Below are 14,077 nucleotides of genomic sequence, written 5' to 3'. Positions count from 1 at the left end.
GGGGGGGGGGGGGGGGGGGGGGGGGGGGGGGGGGGGGGGGGGGGGGAGGGGGAGCGGAGTCTCGCCCTGCAGCCAGGACAATTACAGCACTTTTTCCAGCAGGAGGGCAGTGACATCAGCTCATCCTCGCTCCTGTCCACAACGTAGCAGGCCACAATGAAGGGCACGTGTCTGTCTGCTGGTTTTTCTGTCTGACTGAATCTGCCTACCTGATGTTTTTCTGCCAAGCTGGTTCAAAAAGGTCATGGCCATGCTGTCATGCAATACTGTCCCCAAAAAAGTTCACGGTTCAGTTGTTACTGCAGATGAACCACCACTAATCCTATGAGGTATTTCATTATTTCGGTTACCATACCATAACACCGGGCACATTTTAAATGTTCAGCTGTTGTTTCTTAGCCAGGCTAGAGGCACAGCTCTGTGGATGGCAATATGAGTCGGTTCACTACCTAGGTTCACACCATAATATCTCAGCTGTTGGATGGACTGACATTCATGGATTCATGGTTTCAAGAGGATGAATCCAACTGACTTGGGTGATCCCCTGACTTTTTTCTTCAGCATTACCAGCAGGTTGATATTTTTGTTTTTTATTTAAACGTCTTAACAACTGCCAGAGTGGTTTGCCATAAAATCTGGTTCAGTGATAACTTTGGTGCACCCCTAACCTTAGTTGAGCATCATCATCAGTTCAAAATTATGATTTGTCCAGTACTTTGGTTTATGACCAAATACCAAGCAGCAACCTCCGTGGCTGAAAATGAAGCCAATGCAGAAATGCCAAAAACTGCAGTTCCTCTAATGGCCACTTGAGGCTGGCTCCAGAGGCGAGTCAATCCCCATAGACACCTGTGTTAAAATGCCAAACTGTACAGCAGAAATAACCTTGTTCACAGCCTGGTACAAAAAACTTTTGGACTTTATAGCTAATTTATCTATTCATGAAAACTATGAGGGGGTGAATTTTTATATAACTTGCCAGTTTAAATATTGTTTAGGCTTAAAGTTATGCAAAATTAAGGGAGTGGCTGCTGAGTGTGTTTTCAGTTTATGAAAGCTAATTGTAACATTTTGGTCTTCTAAAAAAGTCTTGTTCAGCATTTGGTTGTACTAAAAGACCTTCTAGGTGCATTTTGTTTTAATGGTTTTAAGCCTATATTTTGCTAGCATGAAATAGCATTCGCATTCACAGTTAACTATAGCCATAAAGGAGCTGTACTAATTAAGCTAGCAGCTAGCATTAGGGTTATCTCCACCCTATTGTCCAAATATGGTCCCTTCTGGCTCCAAAAATCCAAGATGTTTGTTTGTGAATTATCAAAAGATAGCCTGCTAACATGCTAAACTAAGATGGTGAAAGTGGCTAACATTATATCTGCCAGACATCAGTGTGGTATCACTGCCATTGTGAGTATGTTAGCATGCCAACGTTAGCATGTAGCTTAATGCAGAGCTGTGTCTAAGTAGGATTTTCTTGTAGAGCCAGAGCTAGAAAGATTAACAGAAATCGGGTAAGAGAGAGAGATGTGAAATGACATGCGACAAAGGTCCACCTTGTTGTGGTTGTTGTGGCTCATGGTCAGAACCATAACTCCGGGGCCAGCAGGACAGTCAACATGTAATTTTTTAGATATCAAGCTGTTTTTTTAACGTACCCAGACAATTTCTTTGATTAGATTGGCAGACTTGAGTAATATCTGTGGCGTGAGAGCGGGGTCCAGGTGTTTGGAGGCATGATCTATCATGATTGACAGGAGATACGCAGGAGCTAAAGGCCCGCCTCCAGAGTCTGGGGAGGAATTTTTGGAGATTATCTCCTAAAAGAAAAGGGATAAACACAACATATGTCAACAAGGCTATTTCTTTATAATTCCGGATAAATGGATAGTTAGTAAAAGCTTTTTTTGTCTCATGTCTCACCTGTAACAGAGTATCTGCGTGACGAGGATGAAACTTCAGTTCTGCCTCCGTAGATCCCAGGTACTGCCTGAGAGCTTCCTGTCGGTCCACCAGCCCTGAGGGGCAGCAGGTGATAGAGGCATCCGCCTGCCATGGCAAGGTCAATGCCAGCGGTGGAGCTGGGGTCACACGGGGGTCACGGTACAGGAAAAGGAAGTGGTTCCCCAGACCAATCACATCCCCAGGCTTTAGGACCGTCTCCCTGTAAAGGGCCACTCCGTTGTGTGTGACTGCTCCTCCTCTGAAGGGCCGCATCAGAGCTGTGATGAAATGAATATTAGATTAAGGTGGACTTTAACATAGCACCAAGGATTCAAGTATGATATGAGTTAGTGTTTTGGTACCTTGTCTGGCAGGCGCCTCAGGAACAGCTGAGTCTCTCCTGATCAATAAGTGTCTGGCCAAGAGGTCAGGGGCAGAGAGGAAGGTGTCCACCTTCAGAGGCCTCTTCCCCTTCCTCTCCCTTTCTCTATCCTTCTCTCTTTCTCTTACTGTGGGCTTCCTTCCAAACACATGCGTATGTCCCGCCATGATATACAAAACAAAATCCTAAACAGAGCAGAAGAAAGTCAGGGAGGTCTGTTATCTTTTAAGTGCTACGGTTTATATCAATCTTCCATCTCAGAGATGTTAACTTGAACAGAAGGTGGCTGATAAGGTATGAAGTGTGTCACAGTTTGTTACAATGGAGACCTGTGTGAGGTCATTGTGTGCGATGAAGTGATGTACACAGAGGGGTTTTATGCTTTCGCTGGATAAATTGTTGAGGCATTGTGCTGCTCTGAGGCTGTTTTGTGCAGGATGCTGAATGGGAGAGGCTTGTGGAGAGATGGAAACCCTGATGGTATGTGGCGATTACAGACATGCAGGTATGATGTCATGCACAGGGTGTGTGCACGCGTGTACGTCTGCACAGATCCTCCACAAAAATGCCTGTTAGTTTGCAAATGTGCACATCAGTGTTTATGCACCTTGCTATGGGGTATACCACCTAAATGTGCATGGGTCCATGTGCGTGGGAGTGTTGTTTGTGAGTGTTTGTGTGTGTGATATCATCTGCCAGCGTGTCTCGCCTTGCTCTGATCGTAACCCTGCAGCAACAGGAAGTAGGGTCGGTCTGTGGGTGGAAGGATCAGACTTTGTGACATCACTTCCAGGTCACAGCTGGAGTAATCCTTGTCGTCCTCTGGCTGGTTTGTCCATCCGACCTTTGCTTCAGCTCTTGAAGCTCTAATCTGAAGAAAAAGAAGGTTAAGAAATGATGGTCTGAACGCCAAATGCACGATTCATTCAGTTTTTCTCACCACATCGTCTTCTTTACCTCTCCTGGCTGTGGGCTGATCATGCTCACAATGTTCTTCCTGTCCTGCACTCCTCCGTTGTTGTTAGGCCGGTTACCGGAGCCACGTGGGTCATTGCTGACATGGTTGCCTTGGCGACGCCGCAGACTTAGGTTCATGTCACTGATGCTCCTCCTGAGCTCTGAGTTCCTTCCACGGTGACCGCGCTCGCTCTCCTCTGGTCCGCCTCCTGATGACATCCTGCTCCGCCGCCAGCGCACACCTGTTGCCCAGACAACCAGAGGTTGGATCAGTCTGTCCCTGTGTCGTGTATAAAGAGACCTGCCTGTCGAGTCTTGAACATACCTTGATAGTTCTCTCCCTCCCTCTCACGCTCCTTCTCCCTCTCCCTCTCTTCTCTCTCATAGTCTTCCCTTCTCTGGATTTCAAAGCGTCGCTCAAATCCATCCTTAGGCCGCCACATGTCCACTAACAACAAGGGACATTCCCATGGGGCAACGCTTCTCCGGCACTCTGTCTCCCATTTGATAGCTCCATCTGGCTGCTGGATGGGCTTTCCAATGACATCACACAACAGGAAGTCCTCTGGGCTGTGTTTCTGGAGAACTAGAAGGTAATGGAGGAAGGGAGGAGGAGAGGGGGGTTAATTATTTTTCCATAACACCGCTGTTTATGTTTATATTAAGTCATTCCCAATTGGTTAAAAATATTTGAGCAAACAATTCCCAGTAATGGGTCGCAGCAGAGGTCCAAATGAGAAAAAATTTCCCTCTCTCATACCTGCGTCATCTGTCTCCTCCCTCTCCCTCTCAGTGTACCGAGTGATGACCTGAGCGATGAGCTGTCTAGCTGTAGAGTGAATGTTGGCCAGCAGGGAGCGGTAGTTGGCCCCACTGGAGAGGGCATCCCCGTAGATCTTGATCAGGCCCGGGGCAGAAGAAGAGGCAGGGGGCAAGTAGTGGTGGGAGGTGGGGGCAGCTGAATGAGCCCAAACCTCTCTTTCCCTCTCCCCCACCGCCCGGTCCCTGTCGCTGTTAGAGCGCCCTCGCAGGAAGAGGTGGGAAAGGCGCTTTGTGCGGGACTGGGGCCCGGCAGGCCGCGGCCTAAGGAAGGCCGGGGAAGGAGATGGGGACGGGGTAGGGGAAGCCAGCGAGGGGGTGGAGTTAGAAAGGGAAGAGGAAGGAGCAGAGGGGGCCTCGTGGAGGGAGGCTGCGTCAGAGCTGGTGGTCGACCTGAGAACAACAGAGGAGGGGAAGACAGATGGAGGAGAGAGGAAGGAGAAAGGAAGGCACCAGTCAGCTGTGAATTATGACTGACAAACAACAAGGACTAAAATAAAACAGGGAAGGGTTGACGGGATACAAATGACAGTGGGAGATAAGGTGACATCAACACACGAACTGTTCATCCAACAATCAGGCACTGGAGTCTAACTAAACAACAACTGGCATCAAAGTCACGCAACAGAAGCAAAACAAGTGAGTTGAAGAGAACTTCAGACTGACTTGACAGAAATAGCGCTGGGCCAGCGACCCCCCAGCTTGGCAAAGTGTTTCCTGGGCGAGTTGATCCACAGACCCACTGGGAAATGGAGCTTTCTGAAGCGAGGACTGCCAGACCCCTCCATCTGACAGAGACACAAACAAACAAACATATGCACATATTAAGATCAAATGTGTCTTTCCACATTAATAATCTGAAGTTTTGTCAAGAAACAGCAAAAGTCACGTTTCCCCTAATCTGCTTAATCTACCCCCATGCTGTAGTGAGGAATGTGTGTCAGCAATGCCAGGACTGAAACAATAAAACAATGGCATGATGTCACCATCAAAAAACAACAACAACAGGATATGTGCAGCAGGTTGTCAACAAGGTGAAAGCAAACAGAAAGAAATTAACCCAAAACACCCCTCAATCAGCCCCTGAAAATCAAAGTGTGAGCTTCCCATTCTCAAACAGGAAGCATCTTTTGTAGGACTCAGGTCCAGCTGTTACACTGACGGGGAAATACCCACTCCAAAGGTCACTGCCTGTCCTATTCTCAGCCTTACTTATATGTAAATTACCATCAAAATTAAGGCTCACACTTGATGTTTTTTCACCTCACAGGTGGAATTTGGAGGCCTAAACAAAATTATCACCCCATGTCATACCTTGACATGTGTTTCCACACTTAGAATTAGCTGTTGTCGAGCTAGACAGAAAAAAGATGGCAGTTTTTAACCCTATCCTAGATGTCACGGTGAAATATTTCAAAAACCATTAAATCAAAACAGTAAAGGAAATACAAATGCTTTCAGTGTTAGATTGTTAGGTATAGCACTTACCCACAGTAACTTTGGATCCTTTAATAGTGTCACGCTGATTCTCCACCAACGAAATTCAAATATCCAGCTCAAAGTAATCTAATAACCACGTACGTATTCTTTTCCCCGCGATGAAATTCCATTTTGAAAAGGCCTAAATCTGTCACGTGTCTACTCGCACATTTCTAACTCTTCCTATCCATTACTTCAATTAGTTCGCTTCACTAAAGTACGTTTTTTTCTTTCGTTTTTCTCTCTAACTGGACTAAAATCTGCTCCCTCTGGCTCTCAGCCTCTCTGCGTCTATAGATAGAGAAACAGGCCCATTGTTCTAAGTGACAGAATTTCCTTCCTTTGCTGTGGACAACACCTATATCCTGACTGAGTGAGGGAGAAAGGGAGAGATTGGCTGAGAGCGAGGGAAGGGTGAATTTACACACATATATGAATCTTTGAGACCTTATTGGGAATATTATATACTGTATTATATACCATAAAGCTACTAGATCTGGTCTGTATGAGTTGGGCAAATACGGTGTAACGGTTTCCTTCAAATAAAGTTTAATTATGTCAAACATAGCTCTCACAAGTTCCCAATAATGTGGCCATTTACATCTGCTCCGTGATTTCATGATTAAAACACTTGCATCAGAAAACACACGAGGCCCAGTTTGAAGTTTTGCTGGAAAGAGGGTGAAGGAAACGTACACAGCGAGACAGGAAGCTAGAGGCAGCGACAGAAACACCTGTGATCCCTGACCTTTTCTTCGACAGGAAGATTGTGATGGAAAGAGAAAGGCGGTTGTCGCTGTGTCCCACTGCAGGGGATAGATTCTCAGAAATCTGCATTTTCAGGCCAAATATGTCATCAATGCGGGTCAGTAACCATTGTTCCACTTCAGGGGCTCCTTCACTGCCTCAAAGTGTCACTGAAGGAGAAGAGAACAGATTGATTTAATTCAACAACATGCAACATGTACAGAAGCTGTAATGTTAGCCTGATACTATCATCAGTCATCATACTGATACAACAAGTCAGGTCTAACTGTAACTGACCTCCTCACCAGTCTTATTTTTGAGCAAATAATCACTACCAATAAGCTGATGTGTGACAGCTTCAATGACGTGGAGCAGGCAAACAAAGAATATATAAGCCTACTGAGTGATGTTGTCAAATATGTAAAAAGAAATATTTAATCAAATGAATTTAAAATGAAAAATGGAGACATTAGAGTTCAACTGGTTACATCATAAAAGCTGTGTTTTCTTTTGGCCTGAGGGGACTCGTGTCAATGACTTTGACTTGAGTCAAGAATCTTATTTGGAGCCACTTGAGAACTTTGACTTGAAATACCAAAACCAAATATATTGTTAAGTAGGCTTTAAAAATAGGCCTCTCTTCTTCATGACTAACAGAATTAAGTGTATCAACTCAACTAACTAACTCTAAGTGTATCAATGCTCTGTGGAATTCCCGCCAGGATAAACTTTTAGAAACTGAACGGCTAAGCTGATGATTTTAGAGCATTTTAAAACAAATATCTTAGATCAGGGGTTCTTAAAGTTTGATGACAGGGTGCCATTTTAGGGACACAGCATATGAAAAGTGTACACACAATGACTTGTTTACGACTTTTTAATCTTAAGTGCTATGTCGTAGGCAACTGGACTTGCTTGAGTTTCCTAAAGACGTTTCACTTCTCATCCAAGTGGCTTCTTCAGTTATAATGGACTGGTGCAGAGTCACAGGCTTTAAACCCTGTGTGGGTGTGAGCCCTTACAGAGCTGTTAAGGTCACATGTGAGTCGTTGACCCACCCGGTCATCATGTCTGTCACTTTTTAAAGACATTTTTAGAACATAATAACACTTCACCCTAACTATAACAGTCAGCAGTGACACAGCCTACATAACACTAGTTTTCTACGTTTTACATTTGAAAGTGATGAAATACAGACACAGCACCATGTGACACTGATTGTACCAACCCACAGCTGTTGAGCAACAGCTTCTGCTGAGGTACGGCAACACCACTTGGACAAACCACATGCAGAACTGCAGTACACTGTGATACTGGAAGTATTAGTAATAATAATGGCAATTTTTTAAGTACATTTATGATGATGATTACGTTTGCTAATGATTCTTTCACATGATGTGTGGTTGTCTGTCGTAGCATAGCACACGTGCCTCCCTAAATATGTCTTACAATTACTGCCTAGCTGAGAATACAGATAGACAGCAATGAATGGAGTTGTGTTGGTTTGAGAGGTTTTCATATTTTGATGCTTTTTCACACTTTTGAAATCTCGTGATTCATTGGAAGCCACACTAATTCAAGCTGAGCACAGCTGCAGTCCTCTGTGGAAACATAAAACATGCCAAACAGAAATGTAGAACTTAATTTTGTAAACCACCGTTTAAGCCTACAGGCATATTTGATACTAAAAACACACATTTTGAGTGGAGTATTGTGTTAAGCTTGATTTGAAAACGGTTAGTCCTGCAGTCAGAGAGGTGAGGTCATGTCAGCAACCAAGATTAAGTTACCCATTGTTAAGTTTCAAAATCATAAACTTTTAGCAATGACTGAAATTAGCTATCTGTCAATACTGCTTCCCTTAAAGGTCTAGTGTGTAGGATTTAGTGACAGCTAGTGGCTGAAGTTGCAGACTACAACCAACTTACCAACTTAAACTTCTTTCATGTGCCAAGCATGTAGAGGCATGTTGGTTTGTCCATTCTAGGATGCTGTAGAAACAACACAGAGAGTTCAGTGGAAAAGGACCCACTCTCTATGTACATATAGACAGCTCATTCTAAATGAATGAAAACAGGTGATTATACACTATAGACAGCGTACACGATATCCATCCATCCATCCATCCATCCATCCATTTTCAATTGCTTACCCAAAGCCGGGTTGCAGGGCAGCAGGCAGAAAAAGTATTCCAAACGTCCCTCTCTCCAGCAATGCTTTCCAGCTCCTCCTGGGGGACCCCGAGGTGTTACCAGACCAGACAATTTATGTAATCCCTCCAGCTGGACGTTACCAGAATACCTCTAATGGGAGGTGCCCAGGAGGCATCCTGATCAGGTGCCTGAACCACCTCAACTGACCCGTTTCGATGCGAAGTAGCTGCAACTCTACTCCGAGCTCCTTATATTGGCTTATTATATTATATTCCTTTTCTGTTAATATTTCTCTCTAAATCTTACATTGGAGTTTTAAAAACCACCAACATACTATAGTTTTGTGTGGATCCACCCACCTGCTGAGGTGGGAAATATCAACAAAGCAACATAATATATTTCACTGTAATTGGCCATTTTTGTCTCTGTTGCATTACATTTGTATGCTGAAATGATCTCTCTATTATGGGATAGACTATAAATATTTAATATAGACATTATAGTTCAAAAAAACTTGATAAAACAGATTTCAGACACCTGTAAAGTGAAGTTTGGTTCAGGCTCTGGTTTGGTCAGGCATTCCCACCAGCACATATCCCAGCATCCTTTGCGCGGTGACGACGAAGGGCATATTTCCGGAGCGCTCCGAGGACACATCAAGAAACGTCCCAAGGTTAGCTGTCGGCAACTTCGAAACATTGTGTGCTTTATATAAACTTTACGTTAATATTTGTCAGGCTCTCTCATGTTTTGGCCCGCTGAAGCTCTTGCAACAAGCAGGCGTTCTCAATTATGTTAGCTAACACGATTCTTTTAATGCTAGCAACGAGCTAACCGCTAACACTAGCTATCCGACAACACTTTGTCGAGCTATGCAAACTATGCTAACTTGTGTCCAAAGTTATGCGGTTATGTCACGGTTTTTACGTTTCTTTATGTCCAAAAATATATCAAGAGTTAGATGTCATTATAGATAATGATAAACTAGTAGCGATAAAAGCGCAAACAAAGCTGACCTAAGTTTAACTTTGATCGCAATGCTATATTTAGCTTATCAGGCTAACATTGAGCCGCTGTATTGGATGACACTGATAGCTGTCTTCATCAGATGTGTTTTATAAACCTGCAGCAGCTCTGAGTTAATCAATCTCATGTCTGTGTGTTTCAGTATCTTTTAGACGAGTGATTGAAGCTCATAAAGATGTCTGAGACAGTTGAGGACAAGATCAGGAACTACAGGACGGCTCCCTTTGACGCCCGTTTCCCCAACACTAACCAGACCCGCAACTGCTTCCAGAACTACCTGGGTGAGGACATGGACCAATATGTTGTGATTAATAGCATTGGACTTCTTACTGGAGCACTTATAAACCGATAAACGCAGTGTTTTACCACCAGGTGCACTAATGAAATGTGTGTATGTCAGCAAGTTTGTGACTGTGTAGGTAAAATCTTTGTTGACATTCACAATATTTTGTGTGTATACAACTATCATATTCACACTTTACAGCACAAGACAACTGACAGCTAAAGGAAGTTTACAAATCAGTCGTCATTCACTTATTCAGAACATTTTCACAAAAAAAGTGTGACCTCCACATGACATTGGTTGCTTTTAAAAATATAGTTTTTTAAGTTTAACTGTAAGTTATAGGCTGTATGCGCAAAAAAGATTTAACAATGTCATGTCATTTTTTTTTTAATGTTGCAATAGAAATAGTTGCCACTTTAATTCATGGTGAATTATTAAAAAAAACAGTGTTGAAAGTTCAGTCTGTAGGAATTAAGGGCTACATTGGCCAAAACTGAATATAGTATAGTTCAGAATAAGCTGGTTATATCTACATAAAGAGCGAGTCCTCCTCAACTGAGAATGTCATGTGTTCTACAGTAGCTTAGAACAGACAACTCAAACACTGGTCCTGAATCCAGATGTCAAGACCTCACCGCTCGTGCGGACCCGTGGACTTTATGGGCACATTCCCGTTAAGTCTGGGAGTGCAGGGGTCTGTCTAAATCCACAGATCATCCAGTCCACAAGGGGCTTCAAGCAGAGTTTCTGTAGACTTCTAGAGAGTCAGCTTGGGGTGCAGACTTCACCAGACTTTATTGATTTAATTGCCAAAAAGTCATTGCAATACAGATGTGACATTGTAGTTTGTTTTTTTTTGTAATAGCTGACTAAAAAAAACAAAAGTTATGAATGTACAAAACAATTACTGTAGCCTCTTAAAATGCAGCTTGAATTGTGTAGGCCAGGAATAGTATTCAGCCACATCATCATACAGACATATGTGGAGGTATAGACTATAGAGGTAATCAAAATCAAAATGCATTTAATTATTGCAGCCTGCCCTATAAAGGCTGAGCAGTGTAATGCCAAATATAAAGGCTAGAAAACTGGCTGGAAAACAACAAAAGCATGTTTTCTAATGTAACTAGTAGACTTACCTGATTTATTTAGTCATAGTCTGTGTTTTGAATCAATTCAACTTTAGTCAGTGCACATAATTTAAATATGTGCAGCCTGTATATTGTATAGAAATGCATTTTGTTCAGTCACAAGAAAGCTTATGGGAGTTATATCTTGTTGTCTGCTGGGAGAGATGAGCAGAAAAAGTATGGCAGCAGCGATCCCCTTTTAAATGACTATAGTTGTTGCTCAAACATTTCAATGAGTGAAACAGACCTGAGTCCTGTCTATCAGCTGCTTGCAGTCTCTGCCCTCACAGACTTTACCTATGACAGTGAACATGTCACAGTATGTACGACTGAAGTCTGCGAGGGCTCAGTCCTCAAGTCCAGAGGGTGGACATTTGTATTCCATCTGGATCTAGACAGAGCCATTTGCGTTGGTGACCATAATTCCCCAACACGCTTGGCACAAAGGAGATGTTTCGGTATGTTGTAGTGTTGCAACCTCACTGCTAGATGCCACTAAATCCTACACACTAGACTGTTAAATTGTCTGAAGTGCCTTCTTTCATAATCATCAAACCATGTAAGGTTATAATTGAAAAGAGTTTTATAAAAACAGCTTCATCATAGTGGTGTGGTAGATACTTTCTGCCTCACATTAAAGGTTGAACGTCTTGTTAATAAAATGTATGGAACCAAGATAAGCTCTGGTTGTACACTCTGCACCATCATGCCGGTACTGACCGTTCTTGGATCTCTGTGGCTTCTTTTGATGCTGGTTTTGGAAAGAACATTGTGTCAGATGAGTAACCTTGAACTCTTTTTGCTACTTTTTCTTTTGCTTCAGACTTCCACAGGTGCAACAAGGCCCTGTCAGCCAAAGGCCAGGATGTGGCTCCCTGTGACTGGTACCAGAGGGTTTACAAGAGCCTCTGTCCCATGAGCTGGGTAAGTTAAAGGATTATACCACCAGCTAGTTCCCCAGTAAACCTAACTAACCATTTTTTAACCTTTACAGTTCCCAGAGAAAGTTTCAGTGCACACTGAATGTTGATAGTAGTGGAAAGCCAAGGCTAGCTCATGTAGCTCAGACAGACTCATTGGTTTCCTGTGTCTTGATTTTCTGTTTTGTGTTCTTGTTTTTGCCTATGTTTGGTTTATTTTCTCATGAAGTATTGCTTCATTTTGTCACATGATTGATTGCTAACTGGTTTTAGGTTCTTTGAAACACACATTAAACTGCATGTGATAAAGGGCATTAAAAAAGAATACAATTTACTGCTTTTTTGATCCTGTTTCATCGTATTTTCATTTTTCTGACAAAATAGTCTTTCATCTTATGCAGTGAAAGCTCAGAAAATCAGTTAAGATTTTCTAAGCTGTTTGCTGATGACATCAGATGCAACAGCTGTGAGACTACTGTGACACACACACACCACCCCCAAGGCCAGGAATGATTTACAAGCTCAGATCTGTTAGTGCTGTGTTGTCAGATTGACATGAAACCACTGTGGATTATGATGAAGACTAATTGTCCATCAGGGACAAATTAAGTTGAAAGTTGTAAAGCAACAGATCTGTGGATACTTAAAGTTTTTTTGTCTAGTAGAACTAAATGTTTTCTCTCATGTCTCCCTCAGGTCGGCAAATGGGATGAGCAGATAGAGAGCGGAAGTTTCCCTGGGAAGATCTGAAACTGACAGCCGTTGTTGATCAGGACAGTCTATAACACTCTGTTACGCGCACATTTACCTCTGTAGTGTGCCTAAGGACATCTTCAAAAAGCTAACACATCTTCATCAGTGATGGTACTCTTATTGACTTAAAATATAACCACGCACAACTTTTTACCCTGCATGTTAAGGTCTGAAGGTTTTTCCTGTCCTTATTATAAAGTTCTTTTCGGCTTTATTCATCAATAAATACAGTGCGGATTTAATAAAAGGATGTCGTTCATTATACCGCCTCAGTGCTTTCTCCAAGCCAGACATGTTTTTTATATATATTTTTTTTATTTCACGAAGCAAGCCTGGTTATTACCTGTACCCGTTCAGGCGTATATCTAATGATTGCCATTCAGATTTTCAGTTTAACTTGCAGAGACCTGTAGTCTCTCTGGATTACCCAACACGGCCTTCAGCTACAATGATTTTGCAGCCTTGTCCTCTCTTCATCAAAGTATTACAGACTAATTTTACACCAGAGATGAAGTGTTTCGATTCTCTGAAACACCCTCAGGTCTGTCTGCTGTGAAAATGCATCACAACTATAACAAAGTTTTTCCAGAGGATGGCAGTGATGTTAATACCAGATGCGTGTTTTGGTGTAATGCTCCATTTTTACCACACGGTGGTGCAGTTGAGCTGTATCTCTGCAGCCAAACAGCTGACGTGCATTTGCTGGTGTAAAGCTTATTGATGTGGGTTTACTGAGTAATTCTGAGGACTGGTATCTGGTATATTTGGATTGATTTAATGCTCTGAGGCAATGCTGCACACTGAATAGGAAAGGAAGCTGATCAATAGGCCTGATAGGGTGTGTTGGCATAGTGCTGCACCCTTCAACACATTTGTACTGTTCTACTGAAATGATTTCAAGTTCGGAAACCACAGAAGAGGTGGAGATGTGAAAGAACATGATTAACTTGATTGAGGAGAAGAATGATTTCATGGCACAAATTGAATCTGTACAGAAGATTCACTACATGAACAGATTTCACAAACGAATCTAAGATACAAGGATTAACTTTAAAACATTTTAAAACTAGTATCACCGCCTCACAGCTGGTTGCCTCCACTAACCACTCAAGTTGCAGTTCACATCTATGTCTGTCCAAGCTCATGTAACATATGTATTGATGACTTTGAAGGAGTTTAATGAAAGGTATTAGGTGTATTTTTTTGGCAAAATGCAGATGTTTCACACACATCTTAAACACGGCAGCAAAGATCTATACCAGGGGTGTCAAACATACGGCCCATGGGCCAGAACCAGCCCGCCAGAGGGTCCATTCCGGCCCACTAAATGACTAGACTAAGAGGTGCCAGATTTCAGGAGAAAGTTAAACAATGCCAACTTCATGTACAACTCTGCTTCAGAGGTTTTTCCACCCTGACCTGAATACAGCTCTCTTGATACAACAATGAATACTTACTGTGACCATGTTTTAAGATATTGAACA

The 14,077-nt window shown here is 42.7% G+C and overlaps 2 protein-coding genes across 2 annotated transcripts in view; one reads left to right on the top strand and one right to left on the bottom strand.

Annotated features, from left to right (window-relative positions):
* Positions 1 to 5,871, bottom strand: part of rasip1 (Ras interacting protein 1) — a 12,113-nt gene extending 6,242 nt beyond the window's left edge. Inside the window, exons 1-9 of the mRNA XM_050047346.1 lie at positions 5,588 to 5,871; positions 4,766 to 4,887; positions 4,041 to 4,492; positions 3,606 to 3,866; positions 3,281 to 3,522; positions 3,033 to 3,194; positions 2,304 to 2,508; positions 1,921 to 2,219; positions 1,656 to 1,817 (exon numbers count right to left, since the gene is read on the bottom strand). Of these exons, the coding sequence (XP_049903303.1) occupies positions 1,656 to 1,817; positions 1,921 to 2,219; positions 2,304 to 2,508; positions 3,033 to 3,194; positions 3,281 to 3,522; positions 3,606 to 3,866; positions 4,041 to 4,492; positions 4,766 to 4,887 (1,905 nt within the window). The 5' untranslated portion in view covers positions 5,588 to 5,871. The remainder of the gene's footprint in view (positions 1 to 1,655; positions 1,818 to 1,920; positions 2,220 to 2,303; positions 2,509 to 3,032; positions 3,195 to 3,280; positions 3,523 to 3,605; positions 3,867 to 4,040; positions 4,493 to 4,765; positions 4,888 to 5,587) is intronic.
* A 3,180-nt stretch (positions 5,872 to 9,051) lies between these two features.
* Positions 9,052 to 12,855, top strand: LOC126392228 (cytochrome c oxidase subunit 6B1). The gene is made up of 4 exons (XM_050047529.1): positions 9,052 to 9,151; positions 9,647 to 9,785; positions 11,744 to 11,844; positions 12,537 to 12,855. The coding sequence occupies exons 2-4, from the start codon at positions 9,680 to 9,682 to the stop codon at positions 12,588 to 12,590; spliced, it is 261 nt and encodes an 86-aa protein (XP_049903486.1). The 5' UTR covers positions 9,052 to 9,151; positions 9,647 to 9,679; the 3' UTR covers positions 12,591 to 12,855.
* Positions 12,856 to 14,077: the final 1,222 nt, after the last annotated feature.

The sequence above is a fragment of the Epinephelus moara genome, chromosome 6 (genome assembly GCF_006386435.1).
Source record: "Epinephelus moara isolate mb chromosome 6, YSFRI_EMoa_1.0, whole genome shotgun sequence".
Classification (NCBI taxonomy): Eukaryota; Metazoa; Chordata; class Actinopteri; order Perciformes; family Serranidae; genus Epinephelus; species Epinephelus moara.
Note: the sequence above shows the minus strand (reverse complement) of the source record. Positions and strands in the feature narration are given on the sequence as shown.